We start from the raw sequence: 27,084 nt of genomic DNA on the forward strand, positions 1-27,084 counted from the left end.
AAAGACACAAGTGGGTATGCTTGTGGGACACAGCACTTCTAATGCCAGGGGTCCCATGGGGCCACGACTGCTTTCTGAAGCCTGACAGAGTTAATTGCAGCATCTGTGTTGCCATCTGACCAAGCTGTAGGTCAATGCCCCCTCCCTTACCAGAGCAACCAGAACGCATCTTTCAGGCCACTTTATTGCACTGAGCTTGACTCCACCATGCAGCAACATCCATAGCCTGGTATTTGCTGCCCTCCCCTGCTCTGTCAGCATAACATGAAGAGCAAGAACAGGGAGGCTCTTCCCCAGCTCTGCCTTCCTTCAGTAGAGTGGGGGACTCAACATGGCAAAGTTCTGCCCGAATAGCCCCCAAGGCAGCCTGGGAGCTGACTGACAAGCTAATGAGGTAGTAGCGGGGAGGAGTGCCCCGTCTTTGCCATCCTGCCCTCTGTGTGATGCTCAAGCCAAGCTCCTTTTTTTATTCATCCACCCCCAGAACCTCTGGTCACCAGAACACAAGGAAGAGGCAGCAACACCCATTTGGCACAGCTCTTGAAGTGTGGTTCCTTCTCTCCAAACCCTTCTGCACTCTCCACTTGAATCACTAGAGTCTGCTCCTACCACAGCTCTGAGCTTTCTTAAGCAGCAGAGTTGTCAGTACACCTGCTTCCTTTCCTACCCATGGGAATTTAGGGCAGAGGAGAGGTTCTGGCCAGCACAGAAGACAGACAAGGCAATCGCCAAGCGCCAGTTATTAGAAACTTTGAGAACTGGCAGCTCTGAAACAAAGTGACTGTAAACTTGCGGAGGCAGAGCTGGCCTGACATTCAACATTTTCCATCAATGCTATAGACTAAATAAAGTCTCCTAAAAAGAGCCCAAAAAAAGTAAATTTTGGAAATGTGACTGAGACAGTCTGCAGTCTCTCCTCAGGCTGTGCAGACCAAGTTGACCATAACAAACTCCCTTGCGCTCCAAACTTTTCTAAACAAAAAGGCAGAGGACTAAACCAAGCCAGTCTTTAGATAGTCTTTTCCCAACACAGGAAACAGGGGACATGAATCAGGAAGAATCTGAGGTACAACTAAGGCAGAATTTACTACAATTTTGCTAATCTTTGTCCAAAAAACTATGTACAGAACTTAGAGCAAAGTACAAAAGGTGACTCGGGGAAAGGGCAGGGGGAAATACACCTTAAGAACACCTACACAACTTTGAACCAACCAGCAGCACTCCCACATTAACTGTATAATATTAAATAACAGTACAAATGGCTCAGATCTGCTCCATTCCCTACTCACTCGCAACACAATCATAAGAACTTTAAAAAAAACATCAGTACACTCTTATTTTAGGCCACACAGTTGCATCTTCCTGAATGTTGAACTTTTTTAGGACCTTTACACTGCCTCCCATTATCCCAGTATCCAAGGCCTTCCACGCTGAAGGTCAGTAACAAGAAACAGTCCTCAGCAAGTTTGCAGTTCCTTGCACTTGTCATTTGAGTCACAACTCTGCTTGACACCAGAGTATTTTGGAGAGTGAAGGGGTTGGCTTTGTCTCTAGAAGCTACAATTTTAAACACATTATCAAAAAGTAATGCTTCTTATTAAAAGGAAAAGCAAGCATGGGAAACAGTGAACATTTGTTTAGCTCTATTCTTCTAGACCCATTTAATTTGTTGTTCCTATGAAAATACCCCCATAGTTTCAGACAATTAAGTAATCCCCTCCAGTCCAACTTCTTTACAGGTAGAGACTGCTTCAAGTTTGCTCTAAGATTATTTTAACCCAACTGGCCACATGATATAGGATCAAGAACTGCTTGAGTTCTGGAACCCTGAAGGTCAGTTTTATTACCCATCAACTCTGGGAAGGAGACAAAGAAGAAAGGAATAGAAGGAAAAAAAGACTGACACCAAGTTAAATTTATTTCAGGTGAATTTATTGAGTTATAGAAAACCTGCCAGCTCCACCATATTTACAGAGGTTTTCAAGAGGATTCTAGAGCTATTACTGCTACTGAACCACAAGTTAAAAATGCATAAACAAACCAGATCAACCACACCCATAATGTCAACTGTGAGAACACTGGTTACCTTATAGGACTTCGAGGCATATGGGGAAAATGTTTTCCAACCACTGATCTCTAAAGCCACCAGCAAGTTTCTCATTTCTCCATCTAATGTAGCTATGCCTGAAGATCAGGCATCCTCATGCCACTGGTGATGAAAGTTCATTTCTGTTCTTCAATATACATGTTTTTTGAATCAGGAATTTAATTAGAAGGCTATTCAGAAGCAAACATTGTAAGGTGTTAAAATAATCGTGAAGAACACAATGAAATCTCCAGTTGGTTCCATTTGGTACTTTTGTGAGGTGGTATTGCTGCCAGGTATGCATGTAAAATCCTGTCATCGCTTTGGAGACACAACCAAAGCAAATTAAGTCAAGCTTCCCAGGGCACTGTCACTACTCATGTCTCAAGCAGCACTGTAAAAACAGTGCTACCTGAAAAAAAATCACATTGTGTTCTTTTCTTACTGTCCATGACACTTTGAAAGGCCGTTTTCAGTCAATTTCATCCACACAGGTGCAGTAAGAAATAATGCTCTCTACATTCACTCGTACACCTTTCCATTCCCCAGAATCCATCGACATCCCATCCACAAAAAGATCATGAATTCTCTAAGAGAAGGGGAGGAGAGAGCATATCTCCCAGTTCAGCTGGGTCTGTTTCCAAGTATATTCCAGCTGTATCTCAAGACCTGAACAAGTTCTATGCTACAGTAACACAATGCCAAAAGGGTTATGGACACTGATAGCCAAGGCCTGTAAGCCCACACATCTGGATGCATGAAGCTCCTGCTGACAACAGGTGGCTCTGCTTGCCTTGTGAACAAGACTACAGTAACTTACTTGAAACTGAACTTCACACATTATTGAATATTTGGGGAAGAACCTAATCAACTTGAGTGCCAGTGGCCCTCCTCAGGGCACTGTCAGCTGAACATTTGCTGATCAGCAATCTAATTCCATTACACTGACTTGTAAAGTATTAACTAAGATTTAGAGTTACTCTACACACAGAAAACTAAAGCCCCAGAAAGAAGTCAATATCAAATAGAGTAGCAGGGAAGCTACTAATAGTATTTCAGAGAACAAAAAACAAACAAACAAAAAAAAACCCAAAATATCCTGGCTTGTACAAAGCAAGAGGAAAGCTACCAGCTTTATGTTGAAAAGAAATATGTTACTTTGTTTCTACAGCAAGGGGCACAAAACCAAAACGAAACCCCAAACATCATCCATGCAAGAGAAAGAAACTACCATCTAACATGAAGCCTTTTTTGGAGTATGTGCTTCAGTAATGCAAGTCAGCATCAGACCAGGAAAGTCCGATAGCTCCATGTAGCAAGGAGACAGTCAGGGGCACAGCACACTGTCACACTGCTCTCCTCAAAGGAAAAAAAAAAAAAAAAATCCTCTCACACCTATGAAGTCAGCTTCAATGCTGCTCCCTGCAAAGAAGCAGCTACTCTAGGATTTTAGAAGTTAATACTGTCATCATACCAAGGGAATTCTCATCAATTTCTCGAGATTTGTAGCTGGGCCATGCTGAGAACACATTCAGCTCAAACAGTACATACCAAGTGCCACCCATGTTGGTAACTGAGGTCAGAATCCAAATCCTCAGGCGCTGAGACACTAGGTCAGATCTACATTCAAGTAACAGTTTTGTATTTGCAAGTAGGATTAGAGCAAGTCTTCAAAAGTGGAATCATCCTGGTGCTTGTGTACAAAGAGAACACCAAATTGGCATACATGCTACACTAGACCCAACCATAGTGTGAACTGTTCAAATTCAGTGCCAAACACAACAGCAATAGAATCAGCTGGAATCAAGCTGTGATTGTGAGAGGAGTTTTATCGGAGAATACTTTCAGGCATGGCACAATATCCTTCCTCTACCAGGGTAATGGCTGAATAAGCTGCACCCACTTCTCAAATACTTTATACATCTCTTCCAGCCCTCTGGAGAAATTGATACAAAGAATGCCACAGTACTATTACTGTGGAACATACTTATCAAGAGATCTTTGCAACTCAGGAAAGCTTAGAGGGGGATTTTCCTATATCCAGTTTTACCGAGGTAAGCAGGAATTATTTTAACTTGACTAAGATGATCAAACCTCTAGTATGTGTCAAGTGTTTCAAAGCTATTCAGGTCACTCACTAAGAGCTAAGTGATAACTTAAACATTGAGCAGGAAACCTTTGTGCTTAGTTTGTGGACTAAAGTCTGAGTTAAAGCCTGTTGTTGCAAGCCAACAAAATGCAGTCATGCTAGGCTTTGCGAAGATGGTGGAGGAAAAGGGCTTGCTTCCAGATTCCTTAAAAACTGGACTATAGTGTAACAAAAGACAACTATAGTAACTATAAGTCTGAACGTCTCTACAAAAATTCTCCTCTGGACCATGAACTGGCCTTGGAAGACTCAAAATAACAAAGGCAAAGTTGTACAGCTGGAAGTGTTCTGAAAGGCCAAAGGAACTTCATCCAGAACAAACTGTCATGGCCACTGACACAGAATAATCATACTGGGTAACTTAACAAGTGATAAAAATCTGTGAGAAAGTTTTAGTGCCTACAACAGCCTGGACAATCCAGTAAACTGGTGCTTTTCCCCTTAACAGATTTAAGACTGATTACTGGTAGATACCAATAACAATCCTTTTTTTCTGTATTGGGCCACCCTCAATCCTAGATCTGGGGCAAACTGCCCTGCAAGTTTCCATCCTGAACGATCTCTTGATTTCCTTTTTCAGTTATCCATAACCTCATGCTGAGATCTAAATTCCAGTTTTTGAAAGGCAGAGACCGAGACTCAACAACTGCCTCTTCCAATTATTTAGTGCTTGAAATTGAGACTTTCACACAGAGCAACCTAGCAGTCATACATAAATCATCACTTATTACCACACTAAGAACAGCTGTGTTAGTGGGGTTTTACTTCTCAGCAGATTTTACTTTCCCTTGATCTTCCACTTTTTTGATGGCAGCTTGGATAGCTTCTTGATCACCCAGAAACTGGTGAGGGCCCAGAGGGTGCAGATCCTCATCAAGTTCAAGAAGTATAGGCACACCAGTGGGGAGAGTAACATTGATGATGTCCTCATCGGAGATGCCTGCCAAAGAAAAAAGAAGTTACACCTGGTGAACAGCTTCCTAACTGCCTACGTAGCTCAGCCTTATTTCTGAGATTATCCAGTCTTAAAACAGCCAAGGACATGCCACCATCAACACCACCAGCCACTGAAGGGTCAATTCACAGCTAGACCACAGCTTGGTTAGTGTTTTAGGAACAGCTAAAGGAGGGAATTCCCACCAAGGTGAAGACAGTTTCTTCCTTTTCCAGTCTATACATGTGAAATAAACAGGGAGACTGTTTCGGAGACTATGTTTCCTTTAATATAGGACATTGAGAACACTGGTTCTTCTCCATATCTTCCCAACTCATGAATCGTAAGAGGACTAGAGTCCACACATGCTACTCCAACATGAAACAACCTCTGCTAAGCAACCAATACAAACAGCCTCTTTAAAAAGGCAGGATACCAAGGTTAATTTTTCTCTTAAAGCTTCTCACACAAGTAGTCTTAAAAATCACTGTAATTCTCCTGGTGTAAGGATCACTGTTTGCCCACACCTGGTTTCTCAAAAGCAAGTTTATAGCATATTACCTACAGTACTATTCTCAGAATTACTAGATACAGGATAACTTCCTCTTTCAAATGAGGGAGAGGGGAAGGAAAGACGGGAGATGGTCAACTTGGAGCACTTTCCTGTATTTTTCCACTTCACTAAAATGTGTACCTGGGGAGAAAATTTATTTTAATCTCAGTGAAACTGCTAGTTTGGGGGGTGTGGGGGGGGTGGGGGTGTTTGAGGTTTTTTTGTTTGGGTTTGGGTGTGTTTGTTAAAAAAACAAAAGTCAAAAACATCCGAGTGAATGTTGAGATCAAACCTCCTAGTAGTTTCCACACAAGGTCTAAACAGTTGCAGTAAAAAGCAGTGACTGCAAAGATATTATTCCTCAAAAAATTCCAGGCAAGAGAAAGCTAGCATCATTGGGAATGTCAATATTTCTTTTTTCTCCCCTTTTTAGAAACACTGAGGTCACAGCAGCAGCCTGCTGTTGTGAAGCAGGACAGCTTCAAGTAATTCATGCTCAGAAAATGCACACAATCAAGCTTCTAAAATGATGACACCATATAAACGAGACCAAGGTGCAAGAAGAAAACATCCTCTTGAGCAGCTGACAAAACAGATGGTTTGCAGAACATATGGGTGCAAATTTACCAGTGATTTTCACATTAAGTAGAAAAACAGAGCCAACATATGAACAGGAAAACCCACTAAGTCAAAGCACTTGGCAACAGTGGGATGACAACAGGTCAGAAAAAAACAGAACGAATCATGAGGTAAGAATCATTTTATGTCCCTGCCCAGAGACTATACAAGCATGCAAGTTTTGCAGTGACCTATTCTTCTTTTGATTAGGCTAAGCTCTCAGTTCAGCTGCACATTAGCCATTAATTTCAGAAGGGCGTGAGGCAAGAGAAACAGACAAACCCTTGCAAGCAGCTTACACCTTGTTACATACTGAGCCACCACTCCATTTAATAACAGTCATACTCTGCCAGTTTAAGCACTCTCTGTATATAAGGGATAAATAATTCACCTGGTGTAGGCAGCAGTATCACAGACCTACAGAAAAGCACTCAAGGGGCATCTGAGATTTTAAAACCAAACAGAAATTGATGGGAAAAATACTGAGCCCATTTACCAAGCACAAGCACCATTCTCAAGGACTTCAGTTTGCAAAACAAGCAGCCAAGCTGCCTGAGCTCTTCTTTCAAGGATTCTTAAACACATTGAACACATACTCATCACCATGTATTCACAGAGAATCTGGCCCTGGGAAGCGGTCTGCCCACCTCTCAAATGCAGTCTCCCAAACTAAACCATTCAGATATACACAAAGCAGATGAAGTCACGCAGGAGAATTTAGGTGAACCACACAATGTGGTCAGGAGCCAGGATATTTAAAGGTTTCCTCTAAAGATGGATTAAACAAAACTAGCTGTAGCTACATGGATTCAGAAATACATTTTACTGTTTTTACAGAACACAAAGTGACCACACCAATGTCAACTAGTATTGATTTACAAAGCCAAACACTGCAGTCTGGGATAAACAAGTTGTAGCAAGCATGTTGGCTTTCTCCTCAGGATTTTTCCTCATATGGAAGTGTTGCCTCACAGCCAGGAGGCTAGAAATACACAGTGAAGTCAAATGAAAATCCTAAAGAAACAATAGCATACTGTTGCTTTATTTCAGCACTGTTACTGTACTTGTTCTTCAGGAAGCAAGAAGCTGATCCAGCTTGTCACACAAGCTCTTCAGTTGCAGGTAAAATGCACACAGAATACTCCCGATCCAGCAGGCCGGGAGGACAGCAAAGAAATCCCATCTTACACTCCAACCATTGCAAGTGCGAGCTAACTGCTATCCAGTTACTTCATGTGCTGCAACTATAGCCAGGTGACCTTTTCTCACAGTTCATCTGAGCTGGCCTGTGTCACAACCCCATCTTATCTCACAGGGAAGAAGGGTAAAAATCAGGGAAAGGACTCAACTGCTGACTACAAGGTGCAATGGGAAATAAGACCATTGAAGCAGCAACAGTCTTGCTCCCAGCATAATACTGAAGGCCTGGGTCTCGGCACTGCTGAAGGGTACTGTGTGGCTGGAAGCAGTCTTTCCCCAATAAAGTTTAAAATTAAGGTCCTACTTACTTAAAGCCGTAAGAACCCACAGACATTACTGAAGTACTTGGAATATCTTCCTCAGGAACCCAGATAAAATGCTGACTGGGCAACTACATTCCTCAAGTGGACACCATCTACCTTCTCCCTCGTGAGCACCTGTTAAACATTGTTTCTTAAAGCAGCTGTGTAGAAGGAGGCAGTTCGGCATACAAACATGACAAGAATTTGGAACTACACTTATTACAAAAAAGATCTTTCAAAAATCACATTCAGAATTCTTCCCCAGCTCACTTATGCTCCGTTTAACTGAACTGGGTGATCAAACACACAAAGATATGTAATATCTCTGCAAAGCTTAAGAACTGACCTTTAGCTAGTAGCCCATGAGATTCTTTGAAATAATTGCACCCCGGGAAATCATATGGTGGCAGACCCCACTGGGCTTCATTCTGAGGCCTTACAGCCAACTTCTACAAGGGCTGGCTCAGCTTCTCCCTCCCTCTCCCTTGTTCTTACCAAGTTCCTTCCTTCTATTCATATGGTCAGAGCAACACAGAAAACACAACAGCTATTGAGGATAGCTATACCCCTCCTCCCCTGCAGGTCAGCTACACTTGAGGCCAGATGATTCATCCAACAAAACACGCAAGATCATATGCATAAATTCAGCCACAATGGGCTTCTTCTAGAACTGGTGCTTTGTAATTGAGATCCAAATCGGGTCATAGCATCCTTCTCACAAGTTTAATGAAAATACTGAAGCTTTAGCCTAATAAATATTCAAGGCCAGATCCTGCCCTCCCTGCAGGCTGACAGAAGACCTAGCTTCAGCAGGGTAAAGGAGGGAAGTAGGCACAGTGTTAGAATCTGGCAATTAATCTTTACAGAAAGTTATCTCACTGTGCACATTTTAAGGAAAAATAAACACGACAGGCAGGCTACCACCATGACAGCAGCATATTATCTACATTTGTTTCACCCTTATGGCTGCCAAGACTTTTTATGTCTCTATTGGGTTTACACGGCAAGGTTTTGGTAGCAGGGGGCTGCAGGGGTGGCTCTGTGAGAAGCTGCTAAAAGCTTCCCCTATGTCCGATAGGGCCGATGCCAGACAGCTCCAAGACGGACCTGCTGCTAGCCAAGGCAGAGCCTATCAGTGATGGTGGTAGCACCTCTGCAATAGAATCATTTGGTTTAGAAGGGACCTTAGAGATCATCTAGTTCCAACCCCCTGCCACGGTGGGGACAGCTTCCACTAGACCAGGTTGCTCAGAGCCCCATCCAACCTGGCCTTGAGCACTTCCAGGGATGGGGCATCCACAGCTTCTCTGGGCAACCTGTTCCAGTGCCTCATAGTAGAAGAATTTAATTTCTTCCTTTAATCTTTCAGCTTAAAGCCATTCCCCCACATCCTATCACTACAGGCCCTTGTAAAAAGTCCCTCTCCAGCTTTCCTGTAGGCCCCCTTTAGGTACTGGAAGGTATCCCCAGAGCCTTCTCTTTTCCGGGCTGAATAATCCCAATTCTCTCAGCCTGTCTTCACAGGAGAGGTGTTCCAGCCCTCTGATCATCTTCATGGCCCTCCTCTGGACTCACTCCAACAGGTCCATGTCCTTACGTTGGAGGCCTCAGAGCTGAACACAGTACTCCAGGTGAGGACTCATGAGAGTAGAATAGAGGGGGAGAATTCCCTCTCTGTCTGTTGGCCACACTTTTGATGTGGCCCAGGATACAGTTGGCTCTCTGGGCTGCAAGCACACATTGCTGGGTCATGTTGAGCTTCCTGTCCATCAACATCCAAGTCCTCCTCAGGGCTGCTCTCAATCCATTCTCTGCCCAGCCTGTATTTGTGCTTGGGACTGCCCCAACCCACTTGCTCTACCCCTGTCCTGCTGAGGAAGGCAATGAGAGAGCAGATAGGTGGGCACCTGGCATCCACCCAAGGTCAACACACCAAGAAGGACTGTGGTGGGTTGACCTTGGCTGGACACAAGGTGTCCACCAAGCCAGTCTATCACTCCTCCCCTCAGCAGGGCAGGAAGAGAGAAAGTAAGATGGAAAAAAACCTCATGGGTCAAAAAAAAAAGCAGTTTAATAAAGCATGAGCAAAGGCCAGGCATGGAAGCAAAGGAAAACAAAAAATTCATTCTTTACTTCCCATCAGCAGGCAGTGTCCCAACCACCTCCTGGGAATTAGGGCTTCAGTATACCTAGTAGAGTTGCTCCAGAAGACAAACATTGTAACAACAAATACTGCCTCTCCTCCTTTGTCTTAGCTTTCATTGCTGAGCAGATGTCATACAGTGTGGAATATTCCTTTGGTCAGTTTGGGTCAGCTGTCTGGCTATGTCCCCTCTCAAGACCTCACCCACCCCAACGTACTGGGAGAGGAATGTTGGAGACAGCCTTGAGGTTGTGCAAGCACTGCTTAGCAGTAGCTAGAACACTGGTGTATTGTCAATACCTTTCTAGCTACCAATACAAAGCACAGCACTATGAGGGCTGCTATGGTGAAAATTAACTCCATCTCAGCCAGACCCAACATTACATCATTACAAAAACAACTCCTGATCACAGTCTGACTTTGGGATGGCCTCAGTAATGACCACAGTCAATATGAGACAGTAGGAAAGCAAACCATGAGCCTATCATTCCCATGCAGTAGAGAAACACAGCCTGCCTTAAACTCCTCAAGCAGTCCAAGATTAAATAGGTAGCAAGTCTCATGCCTCTTTCAGCCATCATCACTAGCTGGCAACTAAGGCATAAGGCGAGAAAGTCCCAGAAGTCTTGCGTAGGGATCCAGGCTGCGCTACCACCACCAGGAACTCAAGGCAACACTGTGACAAACTGACTTCTCCAAGCATGCAACTCCAGAGTCTTCCAGCATACATACAGTCCTTGGACAGAGCTATGGTAAAAGGTCCTCATCTCTGCCTGAAGCACCGTTGACAGTTCCTCAAGCCCAAGCTTATGGAAACTCATCACTAACAACTCACATTCTGCCCCAGCTGCAGGTCCTTGTCAGGCAGTTTCAGCCCTTTTGCACTAGCACCAGGCACCTGCCACCCTTTTCCCTGAGCTGATTCAAACAACCAATGTGACAAAGAACTACCCACTCCTTGCTGTTTCTTGCCAGTTTACAGGCAAAGTTAACTTGCAAAAAGGCCCCACAAGCTCACAAGAAATAAGCAGAATCACAGAGCGAAGACTGTGACGAATGACAGGGAGTGCAAGGCCATCTCATTTCAACAGCAGCAAGTCGTTAGAGCTCGAGCTGGTTTCTGTAACTGCCCTCAGACACTAGGACTCACAATGTGTAGCTCTAGCATGTAAACTACTGGAATACTGTAACTGCACAAGTATCACACTCACAGTAACGCAAAAGAGTAAAGTCCCAAGGACACTGCTCTCCCTGCTCACCAGCTGGTGACACCAGCATCGGGCCTCCCCAATTGCCACAGTGTGCCTGCAAGCCCAGTTCCAGAGATGTGTCTCAGCTCTCTGACCACCAAACAAGCCCAATGGGTGCAACATCTGCATCTTCAAGAAACCAGGTAACTCCTCCCCTCCACTTTTTTTTTTTTTTACCCAGAGCATGACAAGGCTTAGTGACCACACCATAACCAAGAGATGGCAACCTTTCAACAGGGAAGATGTTCTAGATTCAGGCCTTCCACAAGACCCTGTCTTGAGGTACTTAATGCCTCAAGTCCTCAGAGTTAAACAGTCAGGAGGGAAGAAAGAAGTTGAGGCAACCTATCAATCCTTCTGCCAGTCACTGGGTAAATTAGTCCATTAGACTTGGTCTCCAATTAGTACTTCAACAGGAACAGGCAGCTGATCACAACTATTGTTGTCTTCACAATGGGACATTGCTAAAAGGGTCTCAATCTGAAGTGTCAGTTATTAGATAAAACTATTCCTCCTTCAAACAATTGAGAAAAATCACCTGTAAATAGATCCTGTGCATCTAGGACTCTTATTTAGCAGATTTTTGCAACTGATGCTTTCATAACCAGTATGATGTTTCAGCATCCAAAGTAAATTTCATCAAACGAGTCTCACATCATTACTTTAGATACCCTCCTCACTAGTATCTTCTTGCCATCACTTTTTAAATGCATCAGAGACTGTATACCATGAAAAAAAAAAATACAGCCTGCCTGAAGACCTGAGTTACAGGTCATGGGCCATACCAACACGTCGCACAGAACAAAACTGTTGCTAAGTTATGACAAGACACTTCCACCAGCAAGCACAAGACTGCTGCCTGAGAAGAAAGTGTTACTTTTAGAGAGCCTTTCCAATCCTAACCACATAAGAACTGTCCTCTTACTCTGCCAATTTTTAGCTGTACCAGTGATGCCCTTTTAATACTTCAAGGGGGTTTATAAGAAAGATAGGGACAGACTTTTTAGCAGGGCCCACAGCAACATGACAAGGGGTGATGGTTTTAAACTAAAAGAGGGTGGATTTAGATCAGATATTAGGAAGAAGTTCCTTACTGTAAGGGTGATGAGACACAGGAATGGGTTGCCCAGAGAACCTGTGGATGTCCTATCCCTGGAAGTGTTTGAGGCCAGGTTGGTCAGGACTTTGAACAACCTGGTCTAGTGGAAGGTGTCCCTGCCCACAGCACAGGGGTTGGAACTAAATTATCTTCAAGGCCCCTTCTAACCCAAGCAATCCTATGATCATTACATACATCACCTGAAGGTGATACAAAGAATAAGTGCTCAGAAAAGACTAGACAAGCTCAGTTACAAAGACTTAAAAAATTTATGCCAACGTTGGATCTGACAGGATTGCACAAAACAGCCACACTTGTCCTTGGTGGCATTTATCAAATAAATAGGAATTACCTACAAGGGCCACAGCCCAGTATCCCCACCAGACACCAATAGCTCACAACACTGAGATCTTCAGCAGCACCCTGGAGAAATGCTACTTAGCCCACCAGGACAGAAGAGCAAGCTCTCAGAGAACCTGCTGTTTCTGTACTCCAACTGCATACAAAGAGTATGGGCCACCTTGTGTTAAATGCTGTTTTCAGAAAGACTGCTGGGGTTTAACTTTAAGTCCTCACATGCAAACCATGACAGATCCTACAGACATATCATACACCTTAATGAGTTCCACTCTGAGCACTGAGAAAATGAGAACAAAATTCAAACCCACAGTCAAACCCTTGTTGGCCTGACATTTTGTTGCTCTGATCATTTTTATGTGCAAGCAGAAGTCAGATCCACATTTCAAGCTCTTTTCCAATTACTCACAACACTGAAAACATCCAGATTCGGAGGATCTGCAGGCCTCCTCCAAAAAAAAAAATCCTTGAAATAGTAACTTCAAGGATACTCTGAAGTCTTTCAGAAAAGACACTAAATTTCACACTGAAACAAGCAGAATTGTTTCAACAGATCAAACAATGAAAACACTCATATTTACTGCCATTTAAAGTTTCCAAGCTACATATCCCAAGATTAAGTTACCACTATGATTAAGACATCCAAGCAGCCATGTAGGATTGCTGCTTGAGGCATGTGAAGCCCACTTTCTAAATGCCAAAAACCACGGCTCCAGCTAAGATAGAGAGGCCTAAGAAACTTCCACTCACGTGCAGGACACTAAGCTTGTTAGAAAAAGTCCACAAAGCCAAAGTCCACCTCACAGTGGGTGTTATAAATACAGCAGACTGACAAACTTTAAGCACTGTTAAATCAGATTCAGCTCCAGCAAGTCTTCAAGAGCAGCTCACAACCTTTCAGGAGAGAAAGGGAGACAGTCAGCAATGCAGACAAGGAACCTCTTAGATCCAGCCAGATGCAGGCTGGAGCTCTGGTGGGGGGGCAGGGGAAGAGCAGGTTGCAGTAACAGAAGTCTTAAAGCTCTGTTCATGCCACCCTTTCAGGCCAGCTCTGCAGCAATCCAAATTTTCACTGCATGAAGGGCAGCAAAGCCAGCATATATCTGGCAGTTTATCCTGTGTGGAGTTTGGATAGCTGATGGACAACCCTTGGTCAACAGACCTACATCCTCTGCCAAGGATTCCTCACACCTCCCTATGTAAGCATGTGCCAGGAGGACAAGGTAGGACAGACAAGGGAGACAGGTCTATTTTACTGTGGTGGAGGGTGTGGATAGCCCTTGAAGAGTTATACCTAACATAATCCCAAAGACAAGCTTTGCAACTGCTCTAACATACACTGTTCTCTCTGATCTCAATGCAACAAGGAGTCCAGCCACACTAAGTTTTAAAGTAACCTTTACCAGTTACTGATGCTGTCAGCTCCAGCTTTCATGTGTGCCTGTACAAGCGACCCATGGTTTCAGCTGAAGCTGTAATGAACTTGCAGCATTTCACCCACACAGGGCTTGGCCAGCATGGTTTCATGGAACTGGTTCCATTCTTGGGGTAGGGGGGGAGCTGGGAGCGTGGCATGCATTTCACAGAGATATGAAAACATCATGGCTGCAGATGCCCCTGCCCCTATTTCCTTTGGAAATTATCATTTCATGTAGCATGTACAAGCACTCTGACTACATCAGTGGAACTGGCTGAACCAGCCTTCCTCCTTCATCCAAGCAGAGATCTGTACCCCAGAATTCACTGCCTCTGTAGCTCAGGACACTTGTACATGCATATTCCCTGGACTTCTGACTCCTGCGAAAGCATCAGCTATCCTGACTGTCCCTGCATGCCTGAACACAAAAAGTGCTCAGTAGAGTCAGAGCTGTAGAGACACACACCAGAGTCTGACAACTGAAAGTGAGTGGACACAATTCAGTCTGTGCATACTTGCAACCACAACTCTAGTAGGCTGCATTCATACATGTATAATCACTAAATTCTACTCTACTCACAGACAAAGAAATTAATATAGTCCATCTTCCAGTTTAGGATAACCTAAACTAGAAGCTATGTCACTACAGGAGAGGCAGGGGGGGGAAGAATCTAGCAATGACTTAAAGCCTTTTCAAGTCCCAAACAAAGCAACCTTATACTAAGCCACCAACTTAACTGTTTAATGGTAGGCATTTTCTATATTGGGAAATACAACATTTGCATAAGCTTTTGCAAGTCCCTACTCTCTGCAGAACTCCCTGCCACAGCAGCTTTTTAAAGTAAAGAACTATCAGGAATAAAGCCTCAGAAGTCACCCACCACAGTAACACTCAAGAATGTCTTTCACAAACCAAGACAAGCAATTTATTCCACTGCATTATAGCAATGCTTGTTTAATGAACAGATTATGACTTCAACCCTTCTGACAAAGCAGCTGAATAAAGACAAAGACTCTTCAGGCTCTAACTATTCTTGGATATCTAGACCAACCACAAAGTTAGAATACACCAATCTAAAATAAGCAGTGAGAAACAAGGTGAAAGCATCTGGCTCTCTTCTTTACATTCTAAGAAATTCTCTCCTCCTTCCACATCCCCCAGTTTGATTCCTGTTCCAACAGGCCAACTTTACTTTCTCCTTGGAGACCAAAAACATTGTGTTATATTGCCCAGATAATAATATACACTACAGAACAAGATGCAAAGCTCTAAGTAGTTGTGTAAGCAGAAGAGAGGACAGCTGAAAGGAAGACCCTTACCTTCCACATGCTTCAGCAGTGCCCTGCTGCTGTTACCATGAGCAGAGATAAGGATCATTTTGCCACTTTTCAGTTCTGGCACTATCTTTTCATTCCAATATGGAAGGAGTCTATCAAGCACATCTTTTAGACTTTCAGCCTTTGGGAGATTATCCTGAGAGACATCACTGCATTTATACCGGCGATCATTGTATATCTCTTCATAGTAAGGATGAGATTCTGTTATGGGAGGTGGGGTAACATCATAGCTTCTCCTCCACATTCTCACTTGCTCCTCCCCATGATTCAGAGCCATTTCTGCTCTGTTGAGACCAATCAGTGCGCCATAGTGACGCTCATTAAGTCGCCAGGAACTCTGAATGGGCACCCATTCTTGGCCCATCTCTTCCAGGATAAGCCATGCAGTCTGGATGGAGCGGCTGAGTACAGACGTGAAGACGAGGTCAAACTCAAAGCCCAGAGCTTTAAGGTGTTTGCCACAGTTCTGAGCTTCCTTTATCCCATCACTGCTCAGCTTCTGGTCCACCCAGCTGCAGAAGCGATTCTCCTTGTTCCAGGCTCCTTCCCCATGTCTTAGGAGAACAAGTCTGTACTTAGCCATCTTGGTTGCAACTTAGCACAGATGACAACAGGTCTGGCATCTAATAATGATGCATCTGGACAGAGACATGAGATAGATATATCAAACATCTCACAGATAACGCATTACAAGTAGTAATATGGCAGCAAAGAGTAGACAACTATCAAAATCAAAACAAAGAAACAAGTGTCTGCTGAGTATGTTTTTACCTTTGAGGTCTCCTGACTTTGAATTCCTTTCCACCCCCAGGTGGGAGGAAAATTTTGCACCATCCTCCACCCAGCTTGTTGCAACTAGCCCACTTAACCAACTGATGAGTCGCAGATTTGTACAAGCTGTTCTGGCCTACAGATTTATCTCAAGTGCTCAAACAAAGCCACACTCAACATCAGGGGCTCCCAACGAGAGAAGCGGCTCTCACTGGTGAGCTTAGAGGTGAGACATGAAGCCCAAGCTTGTTATGAGCTGCCCAGATCCACACTGGCTCTAAGTGAGTGCAGGCACAAACAGCAGCCAGAGCAAGTGGAGAGGAAGACCACAGAATTGGAACTGGCAATACACAGAATCTTACTAGTTTTCCTCAAGAGATGTCACCACAATCATGCTCTGCATAACGAACTCCTCACAGCCCCATCCTGTCCTGGTAATTATGCCAGTCTCTGCCCAATTTTTCCCCAAGCCACCTCCTCCATCATTCCTCCACACTCAAGTGCAACAACATAGCTACTCTGGGATGCAATCCACCACTACCAAGTCCCCATTTCACTGAACCCATAAGTGACCTCACAGATGATCCCATCCCCTTCTTGACTTTCAAGTGTATTTTCTCCCTCTTGTGTCTATGAATACCAGATTCTCAGGCACCGGGATTAATGCTTTTATTTTTGCAGTGGGCACAAACGGCATATTTGCTGTCCCCATTAACAGACAGCTACACATTCAGAAGGTGAAACAGCACCCTTCTCTGCTCCTGTTGACTAAGTAACACCACCTCTGGATTGGCTTTAATGAGAGATGGATTTTGACCATCCACCCAAGCTTTTGCACTGTGGTCAAACATCTTCTAGCAGATTGTGTAATGCCCAAAAGGTCCATCTAACACAGCACTGCAACTCTGAAAGCCCCACCTGATCACTCTGGTCAGAGACATCACAGACTAGATAGCAACGGACAAAGCACAGGAATCAAAATATAAAGATAAGACTCTGCGCTGGGAGGACTGTTGTATATTCCAATGAACATTCAGTGCTCTCAAAACCATGGACAGTGGGAGACCGAGGTCCGATTTCTGCACACCCAACTCTGGACTGCATTTCCATAAGAGACAAGCTTATGGGAGCTCCCATCATCTCAGGTCGGTTGGAGCTGCTTCAATCACACTCCCAAGCATCTGGAATTCAGGCCCACTGTGACCCTAAGTTTAGTCAGTAGGATGGGTTATGCCCACTGAGTTTTGGGAAGCACCCAGCACTGTATCAGCATTCATTTTTACCAGATTTTCAAAAAGTGTATAGAAAAGTTGAATTAACAGCCTCAGTAATGTGATCTTGACTGTAACAGCAGTTTAGTTCTCTTTTACTCCCACTGAAAACAGTCTACATCACACAAAGACACTACGCAAAACCTCCCCAGCTCTAACTTTGACTACTGGTACAGCTGACTTAAAAAGGCCTTTGAGGACCGATGGATTTTTACAGAATATCAGGAGTTACTGTCTGACACAGAAGGCAGTTATTAAAAACAAAAGGAAGTCTTCTGCAATTTCATGCAAAGGAGGCTTAAATTTCCTGTATGACAATGAGCATCTCAGACAAAAATCTCTTGTACATTTATTTCACTTTCCGCTCACACTAATCTTCATGTTAAATGAAGAAATCAATTATTGTTAGGATTCAGGTGGCATGTCACATCAGATACAATAAACTACAGCATTTAAGATCCGAGGCTTAAAACAAAAGGAGTATCAGACAGCATTTCCACCTAAAGCCATCTTCCTCCAGCATCCCACAGATATGATTAAAAATTGCAGTGTGTTCACAACATGAACTACTACACAAAACAGAGCTTTTTATGGGGATATAACTCCACAGACACCTCACTGTTCAGATTAATTGACTGTATAACCCACAGGAACAGACTGCATAATTTACACAACCTAATTAAGACCCAACAATAGAGGTGATACACCTGTTTGTAGAAGTTCTTAGCTGGGTACTTTTGGCCAAAACCAATAAAAAACCTCAACAAATATAACACAAAAGACTCATACAAAGACCTAAGATCACCGGGGGACCATGAACTCTAGTTCAGTCATATAAAAGATTAGGCAGAACCACTGTCAAAACAAATTTAGAGAGGACTGGCCGTCACAGCATTTAAATATCAGTCTGCTTATGGAAGCATTTAAGCTAGAAAGCCTGAAAGCAACACATGGAAATAATGCCACTCACCTTTCCTATGGCAAATCCCAGCAGAGGCTCAAGACCTGCTTTATACAGAAGCCACCACACACTCTTGACTAGTTACCTGCAGGAAGAGAATGAACATCAAGTGCTCACTCAGAAGGAAACCGCAAGTACAAATAGTTATGCCAACCATCATTTGCTCTCAGAGATGTAAGAAAATAAAGCACACACCCCTTGTATGAGCTGGGAAAGCTACCAATTTCCTTCTCCCAAAAAGATGCAAATGTACAGCTCCTGCATTCCCAGCAGGGGAAAAGCTGCTCGTCTCCCAGATGCCCCAGGATATCATTTGCTCCCCGAGATTTGTTTAGACAGTAATTACCATAGCTCTAGCATGCAGAAATCTACCAAAACCTCTGAGACACCACGGGGGATAGAGACCACAGACCTGAACCCAGCACAGAACAGGAACACAGAGCTTAAACTCAGGGCGGCAGAACACAGCAAGGTGCTGAGGGTAACAGCTTACATCGGCAGAGCGTTCAACCCAGCACAGTTTTAAGGTCGAGCTGCCAGAAGCAGTTCTTTCCCGGTCTCCTCGCTCCAACCAGCACAGGCTCGCCCGCTCAGCGTTCCCATGCAGCGTCCCTGTGCGGTGCGCCTGCCCCCCAGCCCCCCAGGAGCGCAGAGGCTTCACCCAGAGGCAGCTCCCCTACACACACGGGGACACAAGGCTGCCCGGGAGCGGGACCGCAACTCGCCCGCCGCGCTCCGCGCCCCCCGCACACGAACACACACACGAGGCGCCTCAGCTGCCGCCCCCCAGGCGGCGCCGCCCGCCCCGGGCCCGGGCCCGCCACGCTCCCGCTCAAAGGGCCCACACACGCACCCAGCCAGCCCCGGGTCCCGACAGCCGCTAGCGGGGCCCGCTGCGCCCCCCGCCTCAGGGAGTCCCCCCCGGGCCGCGACAACCCCCCTCCGTCGGGCCGCCGGAGCGCCGGCACAGCCCCCCGGAGAGACCGCTCCCCGCCGCCGCGGGCTCCAACACCTGCTCCCCCGCAGGGAGCCCCCCTAAGCCCAGGGGCCCTCCACCCCCTCCCCCACGGCCGGTAACCACCCTCCCCCCACGCTCGTCTCCCAGCTTCAGAGAATTAAGACTCGACCGGCGCTGCCTTACAGGGACCGCGGCAGCAGGTTGCAGCCGCGCTCCGCAGCCCGCCCCCGGCACCACAGCAAACGCTCACCGCCGCCGCGCCGGGAGAGGGGCGGGCCCCGCGTTTTACTGAGGCCCCGGCGTCCCCGCGCCCGCGAAGATGGGGAGTCTGATTGGCTAATCCAGAGGATGAGCACTGCCCTCAGCCAATGAAGCCGAGCCTGTGGGCGGTGACGCGAAGGAGCGGCGTGGTGCCCGCGGCGCGCTAGGGCCCGAGCCGAGCCAGCCCGGCCCTCACGCGCCCCCCGCTCTGCCCGGGGCTCGAGGTCCCGCGGGGCCTGCGGCCATGCTGGGGTCGCTGCCCCCCGCCGCGAATGCCGTCCTGTAAGGGCAGGTCGTTCTGCGAGGGATCGCAGCCGAGATGCTGGTTCCCCCCGTGGATCGGGACACGCAAACGCCGGCCCGCTCTGCCGGCACCGCCAAAACGGAGAAACGGGGTCACGGCAGCGTGTGCAGAGCGCGACCGGCGGCAGCCAGGCTGCTGGCTTCTCCCGAAACCACCCCCGGCCCTGCTAACGCCATAGGCACCGGTGGGTTCCGCTCCTCCAGGGCCACGGCTGCCCCGCGCCTCCGTCCACCCGCAGAGAATCTCCCCCCCACGGCCTCCTCACCCACCGCCGGGCAGGGGGGCAGGGAGGGAGGCAGCCGGGCAGGGGGGCAGGGAGGGAGGCAGCCGGGCAGGGGGGCAGGGAGGGAGGCAGGCCAGACGCCGGCTCACTCGCTGGGCACACCAGGAAAGAGGCAGGGAAGGAGCTGGGCTGCCCCCCCGGATCCTTCCTGCTCCCCTGCCCAGAGCCCCCTTGCATAGCACCGGCACCTTGGGCTGCCATCCAGCACCCCGCGCTCCTGCCCAGGAGGTGAGGAAAGGGGGCGCAGGGTCAGCCAGATGGGGGGGGTTCCAGGCAGAGGTCGCTTTTTCTTCTGGCTTTAGGACCTTTTGTTTTCAGTGAGAAGCAAGGGTCCAAAATCCCATTACTCATAATGAAATCAGCAGGGGAAAAAATAGACGTGAGTCTTCCTAATGATCGTGCTAGCTACCCTCATGCCTGTCATTCCAATCCAAAGTAATCAAAACCACGGACGGGACTGCACAGCTCCCGCTAGCAATGGAAAGAAGTGGTGTGGGAAGGTGGTGTCCTTTGCTGCTTCTGTTGCCAAAGGTCTGCTTTTATTTTCAAAAAGAAGCAGAGCACATCTTGTATACATAATCTGACTCACAATTTCTTCTCTAAATGTTTACCCCTGAACAGCCACAATGCAAAGTTTAAAGGGCCACAAACCGTATGTATACCTAATGTGATCTATCACCCTTTCCACAGGGGTGGGTGGGTGTAATCTTCCATTTTTAAAGGGTTAAAATGATAGTGCATGAAAAAGAAAGATGGGGGATCCAGATTCTGCTAGGACGAAGTAACACAAGGAAACTAAAGAAAATTTTGGGCAGAAGTTTTAAAATAATGTCTCTAAAGTGCTGTGAGGAGAAAGGGTGTTTTGTTTTGCACTTAGAGGGATTAGATCCTAACCTGTCAGTGGGACAGGACCAGCCAGATGAAACACTGCTTCGCTAAGCTCTCAGCCACAGCACTGTGTGCTAAGTGGTAAGAGTGGCCAGGCTGTCAGTGAGCAGCATCCTGTGCCTCTTTGGTGGTTACTGCACTGACTTTGTTACTTGCTTATTTAGGAAGCTCTGGAAAGCATTCTGCATCTCAGGGAGAACATTTTCAATGTTTTTCTGCATAAAAAGAGCTATGTCTGACCTCGGTACAGAACCACAATAAAATCTGCTGCTTCTGCAAACTGTTTCCACTAGATGTGAATTGTGCTTACAGTTACATATATAATATAATCCTTTTCATGTTACCCACTAACTTTAATGTTAACAATCACCTTCCGTCTCTATCAGCTTTGTCTAAGCCAGAACCTACAGTACAAAGCTAGTCCAGCCTATGTAATCAAAGTATACTTCTAAGTTCACTGTACCAGAAGAGTTTGATTTGCCACCCATCAGCTCGACCTGGCAAAGAGAAACACTCCCACATCGCACTGCATGACCACACACCTGCATTCACCCTGCCTCCGGTCAGGGCAGACCTGCCTCCTCTTGTATGAGTATACTAGAGGTACAGCTCTGAATATGGGTGCATCACAGGCAAACTAGTTGATTGACTTTGCAAGGAAAAGAACCAAAGGTCCTAGAGATAGAAAGAAAAATATTTGTTCCTGAGTATCAGCACTATGTATTGGCTATACTTCAATCATTAATGCAATTAACAGAAGGAAACATTATATGTCAATACGCAGTCATAACTACAAATGAGTAGACAGCAACACAAGCCAGGATCTCCATGGCCGTTAAATACAGAGGGTTTAACTCCAGTAGCCTTTGAACAAGACCATTTCATTGGCATGGCAAAAACAGCCTAATGACCTTGATTCATATTGCAAATTACACAAGAATGGAAGAGTTGAAGCCATATCCCTGTTTTTGACTTCTTGCAGACAGCTACACTCATTTGGCAGCTATTATCTCTCAGACCAGCTGGGCTATGTTTTTCAGGGTCTCCGCTGTGGAGCCCTTCCAGGCTGTAGTGTTTAGCTGCAATGTTTATGGCAGAAGCAGTTCAGGAATCTCCTTTCATACGCTTCCACTGGGGCACCAGTGCAACTGCACTGCACTGAAGAAAGGCCTGGAGCTAAGTGAGGCAGAAACAGAAGAAAAAAGCACTGGAAATAAGAAACACAAATTAATGATTGATGAAAACTGTGGCAAACAGGAGCGTTCTTCACTGATTATGCCCTTGATATACTTTTTCATAGAATAGTTACTTTGTTCAAAGCTAGGTGAAGTATTCGCCACAGAGCACTGCAGACCTACCCATTATAATTTCCAGAAGACTCTGAGCTCTTTGTTTAGAACTATTTGATACCTGATCTGTCTCTACTAATAATTTCATCTTCAAAAGAAACATCTGTAATCAAATCCTCACACTCTTTAATGAAATCTTCTCTCTCAAACTTCCTCCTGGGTGTTTTTCTACTGCATGAAAATATGCCTTCCTCTCCTAGGCTCTCCCTACTTCTTTCCACCTTCGGTTGCTGCCAGCAGCATACCTGTTTTCTCTGCCACCCAAATGTGTGCCCAAGGAATCCTCACCTTTTTCTTGGATGTAGGCCCATTCAGGTCCTTTTTAACACTTGACAGTTTTTCTTCTACAAAAGTCCTAGGTCCTGTCTTTTCTCTGTCTGCTATCCATGGTATTGTTGTTTCACATTCCTCTGCAACTTCTCTGATGGTCCACTTTCATTCAAGGCCAAATTTGTATTGAGAACGCTATGCAGAGAGATGAAACATATCATTTCCCCAAGAGGACTCAGGAACCGTTACATCATAAAATCACTCAGGCTACATCCATCTCCCTGCCCATCACACCACAATACACTGGTCACCTCTTCTCTTGTAAACTAAACACAAACTTTAATTCTTGCAAGCAATCAACTGCAATGTGGACAGGGGCCTGGGAAGCTTCCTGTTAGCAGGACTGTGCTAGCCAGGAGGGATACCTTTCCTTATAACACCACAGCCACCTTACCCATCCATGCCTTCAGCCTCCTTACTTATTCTTTTTACATCTCTGCTTACTCAGTTTTTCCAGTTTAAAAGACCACTTTATTCACTTTTTCAATCAGTCCACGAGATGTCAATATCACTTTTTCATCCAAGCCTAGTCTCAAAACTCCCTTGTTTAGCTGAATCCCAAGCAAACTAAGGTGTATTCATGGACTGGCAGCTGTTTTCCTTGTTCTTGAGACCACAGCCACAGCTTACATGAAGTACTGCCCAGTACTGTTGGCCTGAAGTCCTTCACACACCTCTATACACCAACCTTGGTCTATAATACAAGGAGAATAAAGCCTTCTCCATCAGAACTCAGAGAGCACATAGCAGGCAAGGACATACCAGCCCTCCTTGTGTCTTTTTGTTAGAGCCACTCACCGAGTCTTGCATTAACCAGACAAGTTAACAACATTTTCTTGGCTCAAGCATACCTATGCATGGGTAATTTTTCATCACACACCTACTCATGTTTGTCAATATATCACACCACCATGTCTTAAACCAATCCTATTATTACCTAAAACCTGGGGGTGCACCTGACAGAGCAGGGAGGCATACTTTGCACAACAGTTAGTCACCCAATTACAATTTAAGCTCCTCAGTGAAGGGATTTTTCCACCTTTTGTTTTACTAGTGCCTAATACAATGCTGCTTTCATATGCAAATACAGTGGGGCTTTCATCCTTTTTGGGTATGGAGGCAGTATATAACTTCATGCATCTGAGTGGATTCTCATTAAGTCAGAACCAGAAGCATAAGTCCATGTGGAGGCCAAATAAAGTATTCTACTGTTTTGGTTAAACAAAAAACAAAACCCAAAAACCCTGAACTCCATTGCTTGGGGGCAAATCTGTTCAAAAAAAGAGAGAGGTGAGTGTGTAAGCACTTAAACTAACCCTGCATTTGTGACCAGAATCATAGCGGTAGTCTTTAAGTAAATGCAGAAGTTTTTCTGAATCATTAAGTACCAAATAAATGACTGAGAAAGAGGAAGAAAATACATAAAAGCCTTCATTATATGCAAAACAGATGGAGGGAAGCTGCTGTGTGAGGCACCATATTCCAAACTCAAAGTGGGAACAGAATTTCTTAAGTAATCCCTACAGCTAGGTACTGCTAATGTTACTCTGAATTAAAATGTGTGACTTCTGTGTGTTTGTTTGAAAACTTCACTCAAAAAAAATGTTTTATTTCTGCATATGCCAAGCTGAAAACATACACATGGGAAAAACCTTACATTCTCTATGCTCTCAAAACTGTTATGCAGACATCTTCAAATAAACACCTTACCATAACAGGTGCCTAGATGCTACAGAAAAGTGTGTGGAACACAATGTTCTGAAGGAGCCCTCATGGATATAGCTCTAGCCCCCAAAAATAATTCTAAAAAAAGTTGTACAGGGTGCCAATGGCTGGGAAAACAAATCCTTTCTCACAACCAGAAGTTTTCCCATTTCTAGAGCACGAAACACAATTTTAAGATCTGCAAGGTTCATTTAAATTTTGTGGGTTTGGAGTGGTTTACATTGCAGGTTTTGGTTTGGGACATTTAACTGTTTTCTCGTTGCAATACTGTGCAAATTAACTTCTTGTAGCAGTATCAAAAGCAAAGAAAATCTCATGATTTTCTGCCTTTTTTTTCTCCATGATAAAAAAAGTACTGCAGACATCAGACGTCAGTAAGAAACTGTCTGGGAGGAGATAATTTAAAAGGGCCTCTTGAAAAAAAGAAAGCAGCAGGGTGGTGTCTAGTCAAGGCATGATAAGTTAGTTAGAAAACAGACTGGATAGTGCTGATACTAAAGCATGGTAACAACGCATAAGAATCTGAGCAAATATAACGAAAAGAGTAAAATGAGAACTCCAGAGTCATTGCAGAGAATGGGGAGAACAGTACACACACGGGAGACATGTTCAAGTTCACTTGTACTAAAGTCTTTCTATGAAAACTTAATGGTTCACCTCAAAAAAACTGCTCTAAAGGTTTTTACTTCCATGTTACAATGAACCCTGGCTTAACTAAGAACTTGCTGATGTGTGTCTGCAAAGCTATCTCTGTATTTCTTATGTTTGTTTTCTCACAAACACCCTACAAATCACAAAAATTGGTCTTGCACTTCTTAAATTTCTTTCCATGGTACGTGGTTCTCTCGGAGCATACCAGTTTACAAACCAAGCCTGACTGATACTTAGTTTGGTTTTGAATGTAGCACAAAAATAAGCTTCCTATATATATAAAAAAAAAATAATCTATCCTATGTGTCATGATTAAGTAATATAAAGAGAAGGACCAAGTCATGCTGTTCTTCTCAGAATTCAGAGGGGTTGTTCCTGACTTTAAAAAGCAACAAAATCAAGCCTGTCTTTTACAGGATTGTTTCCCAGGAAACTTTAGGAGTTAAGTTGCTAAATAAATAGTTGTGTATGACAAGTTAATTCATGCTTCCCCCTGCCCATTTCCTTAACAAAAAAGGAGCATGAGTGGAAAGGCAGCCAGGACTAATACATCATACATGGACGGGGAGTCAGGATATCCAACTTCCCAGAACTTTTCAATTCTGATTTTCATCCCACACCTGTTTTACTTAGATGGGAATCCATTAATTTAAATAATTTTATGCCTGACTTCCATTGTTTTATTATTCAGAATTAGTCTATTCCTCTCTATTGCCATCAGATATAGCCATCCACAGAAGAGCCTTGGAAAAATATTTTGCCTGTAATTCAGCATATCCTTTTTATACTACAAAAAAGACACTTTTCTGCTTCCCAGAGACACAAGGCACTATCCAACATTTAGCATTTTGGAAAGGTCAAGTAACTGTTTAAACATTCAGTACTGCTGTCATTATTCTTCCCTGTCAAAATCTGCATCTGCGATATACCAAATAAGTAACTGAGCCAAGAGCAATTCAATGGACCTGTGAGGAAAAAACCTGGCCAGTATGGTCCTGCCCTTCTTAAGAAGGCATTTGCAGAAGTGGCATATCTCTGGTAACAAACTATCTATTTTTTCTTTTTTTTTTTTTTTTTGGGGGGGGGGAGGGGGAGTGGGAAGGTTATCATGCCTCTAGAAGATACCATAAAACGAAGCTGATACTACCTGGCCAAGGTCTCTTGTCCTTCTAAAGATATAGGTGATTTCAAACCTTAGACATGAAGAAGCCACTTTACCTGGTCTTCTGGGTTACATCTAATGTACAGGGGCAGCTGGGAGCACACACAGGCCAAATTTATTTTCCTGGCTTCTGCAGCAACCCACACCCGGCCACTATCTTTTTCCAGCCCTTTGGGTTACAGGCATGTTCTGGTCACAGGACAAGCAAGTGTCCCCAGGCAAGATAATAGCTGGAAGCATCCTGCGAGAACGATTTGAAGCTCACAGACTTCTCCCTGCGTGCCCTGAATTACTTCTGGAAATGACAGATGCTGAGAGCGCGGAGGCCTGTCTGACCAACCCTACAGCAAACCTGGAGCATACAGCGAAATAACTGCAGATCCATGGATTAGTGAAGCACAATAAGCCGAACTTTTGTGGGAATCACTGGACCTTCCACATCCCCACTAAATGTTCATATTGCCCACGGGTCCTGCCATGTGACAGGAGAAAGACCACATGAGGTTCTGCTCTCGTATTCACAAAACCTGAGTAACTCAGCTAAAACAATCTGGCTCCCCTGTTGTGTACAAGTTCAGGTTATAAAGCAATTTCTATTCAGCTCTAATTGCAGATTCCAGTGTATTTTTCATGTTGTTCCTAATCAAGATGAACTCATTGGTTTTACCGTGTGCTTCATTTTGTTTGTTTTTCAAATATGAGGAAAATATTTTCAACACTTTTG

General features: G+C 44.8%; 1 protein-coding gene across 2 annotated transcripts in view; it reads right to left on the bottom strand.

The window, feature by feature from the left end:
* Positions 1–1,910: 1,910 nt before the first annotated feature.
* The window catches only part of BPGM (bisphosphoglycerate mutase), a 28,973-nt gene continuing 3,799 nt past the window's right edge, over positions 1,911–27,084 (bottom strand). Inside the window, exons 1-4 of one of the 2 annotated variants that reach the window (XM_040594014.1) lie at positions 19,591–19,715; positions 18,459–18,534; positions 15,429–16,084; positions 1,911–5,175 (exon numbers count right to left, since the gene is read on the bottom strand). In XM_040594014.1, coding sequence (XP_040449948.1) covers positions 4,997–5,175; positions 15,429–16,029 — 780 coding nt within the window. In that variant the 5' untranslated portion in view covers positions 16,030–16,084; positions 18,459–18,534; positions 19,591–19,715 and the 3' untranslated portion in view covers positions 1,911–4,996. Of the gene's footprint in view, positions 5,176–15,428; positions 16,085–18,458; positions 18,535–19,590; positions 19,716–27,084 lie in introns of those variants that run through there. The other variant, XM_040594015.1, reaches the window with a different exon arrangement.

Source organism: Falco naumanni, chromosome 5 (genome assembly GCF_017639655.2).
Source record: "Falco naumanni isolate bFalNau1 chromosome 5, bFalNau1.pat, whole genome shotgun sequence".
NCBI classification, from domain to species: Eukaryota; Metazoa; Chordata; class Aves; order Falconiformes; family Falconidae; genus Falco; species Falco naumanni.